At 51.9% G+C, this 2,339-nt stretch overlaps 1 protein-coding gene across 1 annotated transcript; it reads left to right on the top strand.

The window, feature by feature from the left end:
- Positions 1 to 687: 687 nt before the first annotated feature.
- On the top strand, positions 688 to 2,136 carry LOC112681384. The gene has a single exon (XM_025551644.1). The coding sequence runs from the start codon at positions 688 to 690 to the stop codon at positions 2,134 to 2,136; it is 1,449 nt and encodes a 482-aa protein (XP_025407429.1).
- Positions 2,137 to 2,339: the final 203 nt, after the last annotated feature.

The raw sequence follows: 2,339 nt of genomic DNA, 5'->3' as shown, positions 1-2,339 counted from the left end.
GGTGGCTAGAAAGGCGTAATCTGGAAGTGGAGTTGGGAATGGATGTTACACCAGAGCGAATGGTAGATTTCATGCTGCAGTCCAAATCGAAGTGGGATACTATCGTGAAGTACATCACAACAATCATGAAGAGGAAAGAAGCTGATGAGAGGAAAATACAGACGGCAGCTGTTGCAGATTAAGTTAGTTAAGGCAAACTATAATGTGGCTCGAAGAGCAAAAATTACAGGGGTAGAGCCCTGTTACCATGTATATACTTTGTTTGTAAGGGACAGTGAGTGGGGGATTGGCCCACCACCTCCTGACCTGTGATGTAAGTTTGTAAATAAACGATGGTTGACAGGGGTAAGTAGTGTGACGCGAAAGCAAACAGTCCGCCCCTGTCAATCGGTGTTAAGAAAAAAAAAAAGGTTAGGTTAGGTTCCCGGCCCTTCGGGGAGGCATGGGCATGCCACCGGGCGCGTCCCCAGGTTGCGGATAGGGGAACACCCTGTAGATATACAGGGCAGCCGCGATATAAGCCATACCCTACGGGATTGGACGAATAAGCGGTCGCGGACAAGCTCACCACCGGGGGAACGATCGACCCCCGGTGCCTCGCTAGATCAGGACATAAGGAACGGAACAAAGACAACCGACACGAGGCTGGCGTCGGCAGTGGCGGCTAAGCCCTCCTAAACAATTATGATGAGTTTGACAAACGGAAAAGATGTTACTGCTACAGGGAATTCGGATCACCCAGAGTCGGCGGTTGGGGGACGGTGCTCGCCCCAGGTGTCGTCATCACCTCAAGTCACCAAAGGTGCAGGTTCGTCGAAGCAGGGACCTTCCGCCGACAACGGAGTCGGTAACGAGACTGCTGGTGGAGGAACTCACGCCTTCACCCGTGGCAGAGAGGCCACCTCATCTGAGACGCAAATGACCGCACAACAGAAAAAGGCTAGGACGATTAACATTGCTACACTGGGAGAGGAGGAGCTACTTAGTATGGTGCAGAGCTACATAACAAATATGGTGACCTTTGCGAACAATACCAGGAACGTCCACAAAGAGCTAAAGGAGACGCTCGCAAAAACGTCCTTGTTGATGACGCAGTTCAGGAAGGTCAGAGACGCTAATGCTAACGTAGAACCGTCGATCAAATCACCAAGCGCGAAAGGAGTCAGCTCAACAAACAAAAATCCGGAGTCTATGGAAATGAAGATGATTAACGCCATCGAAGAACTGAAGGGCGCTGTCGAGACACAAGGTGAGGAAATCCGGGCGATGAAGGCTTCGAAGGATTATTCCTGGTCAGAGGCGGTTAAATTGCGTGCGATGAAACCGAATTCTGATCCAGCCCCCCCTACCCAGCCAGCTTGGACTGAGGTGGTTAGAAAGAAGAATACAGCCATGGAGCGAACTAAAAAACTGACTAATATGCCTTATCTGAGGAGGAGGCCACCAGCGGTTATCATCGACACGAGTAGGGAAGATTTCCCGGCTCTAGCAAAAAAGATTAGAAATGATATAAAGAGTGAAGTAATCGGGGACCACGTGGTCGGCATGCGGCAAACAAAGTCAGGTGGACTCCTGTTTGAACTACGTGGCGACCAAGAACAACTTGATTTAGTTCGAGCGGAGATCTCACGGTCAGCAGGACCCGGAATTACGCTGCGCGAGCTTAGACAAGAAAAGCTATTGGAAATTCGAGATTTGGACGAGTGGTCCACGAAAAAGGACGTCGAGGAAGCGATCGCCCGTGAGTCCCAAGCCACGTCCGGAGTCAGGGTCCTTTCTATTAGAAAGAAATACGGAGGCCAGCAGATTGCGTTAGTATCGGCCCCCATTGAAGCGCTAGAGCCTATATTGAAGACAGGTCGCCTCCGGGTGGGCATGATCAGCTGCAGAGCGAGACTCACGGAACAGAAGGCGAGGTGCTTCAAATGCTTGTGCCTCGGCCATATAGCTAAGGTCTGCCAGGGACCCGATAGGAGCAGCTGCTGTTGGAGGTGTGGACAGCTCGGTCATAGGGCAGTTGGGTGCACTGCAACAGCAGAGCAGGCTGCTGTTTTCTCCAAAGAGATAGCTAGCGAGGTTACCCCTAGGAGTAGACGAGGAACCATAACGGAGGAGGTTATCCTTCCCGATGGTTAAATTCCTACAAGTTAACGTTGGCGTTGGGCGAGCAGCACAAGACCTGGCGCTCGCAACGGCGATCAGACGGAATGCGGATTTCCTGCTTCTTAGCGAGCAAAACCACAGCCGACAGGAATCGGAGTGGTGGTTAGCGGACTCGACAGGCCAGTCGTTGATCGCCCTGCTCAACCCACTCCCCCTAAGACAGACCGGACCAGTGG

Source organism: Sipha flava, unplaced genomic scaffold (assembly GCF_003268045.1).
Source record: "Sipha flava isolate LNK unplaced genomic scaffold, YSA_version1 19070_pilon_pilon, whole genome shotgun sequence".
Lineage (NCBI taxonomy): Eukaryota > Metazoa > Arthropoda > Insecta > Hemiptera > Aphididae > Sipha > Sipha flava.
This window is presented reverse-complemented; position numbering and strand designations above follow the sequence as displayed.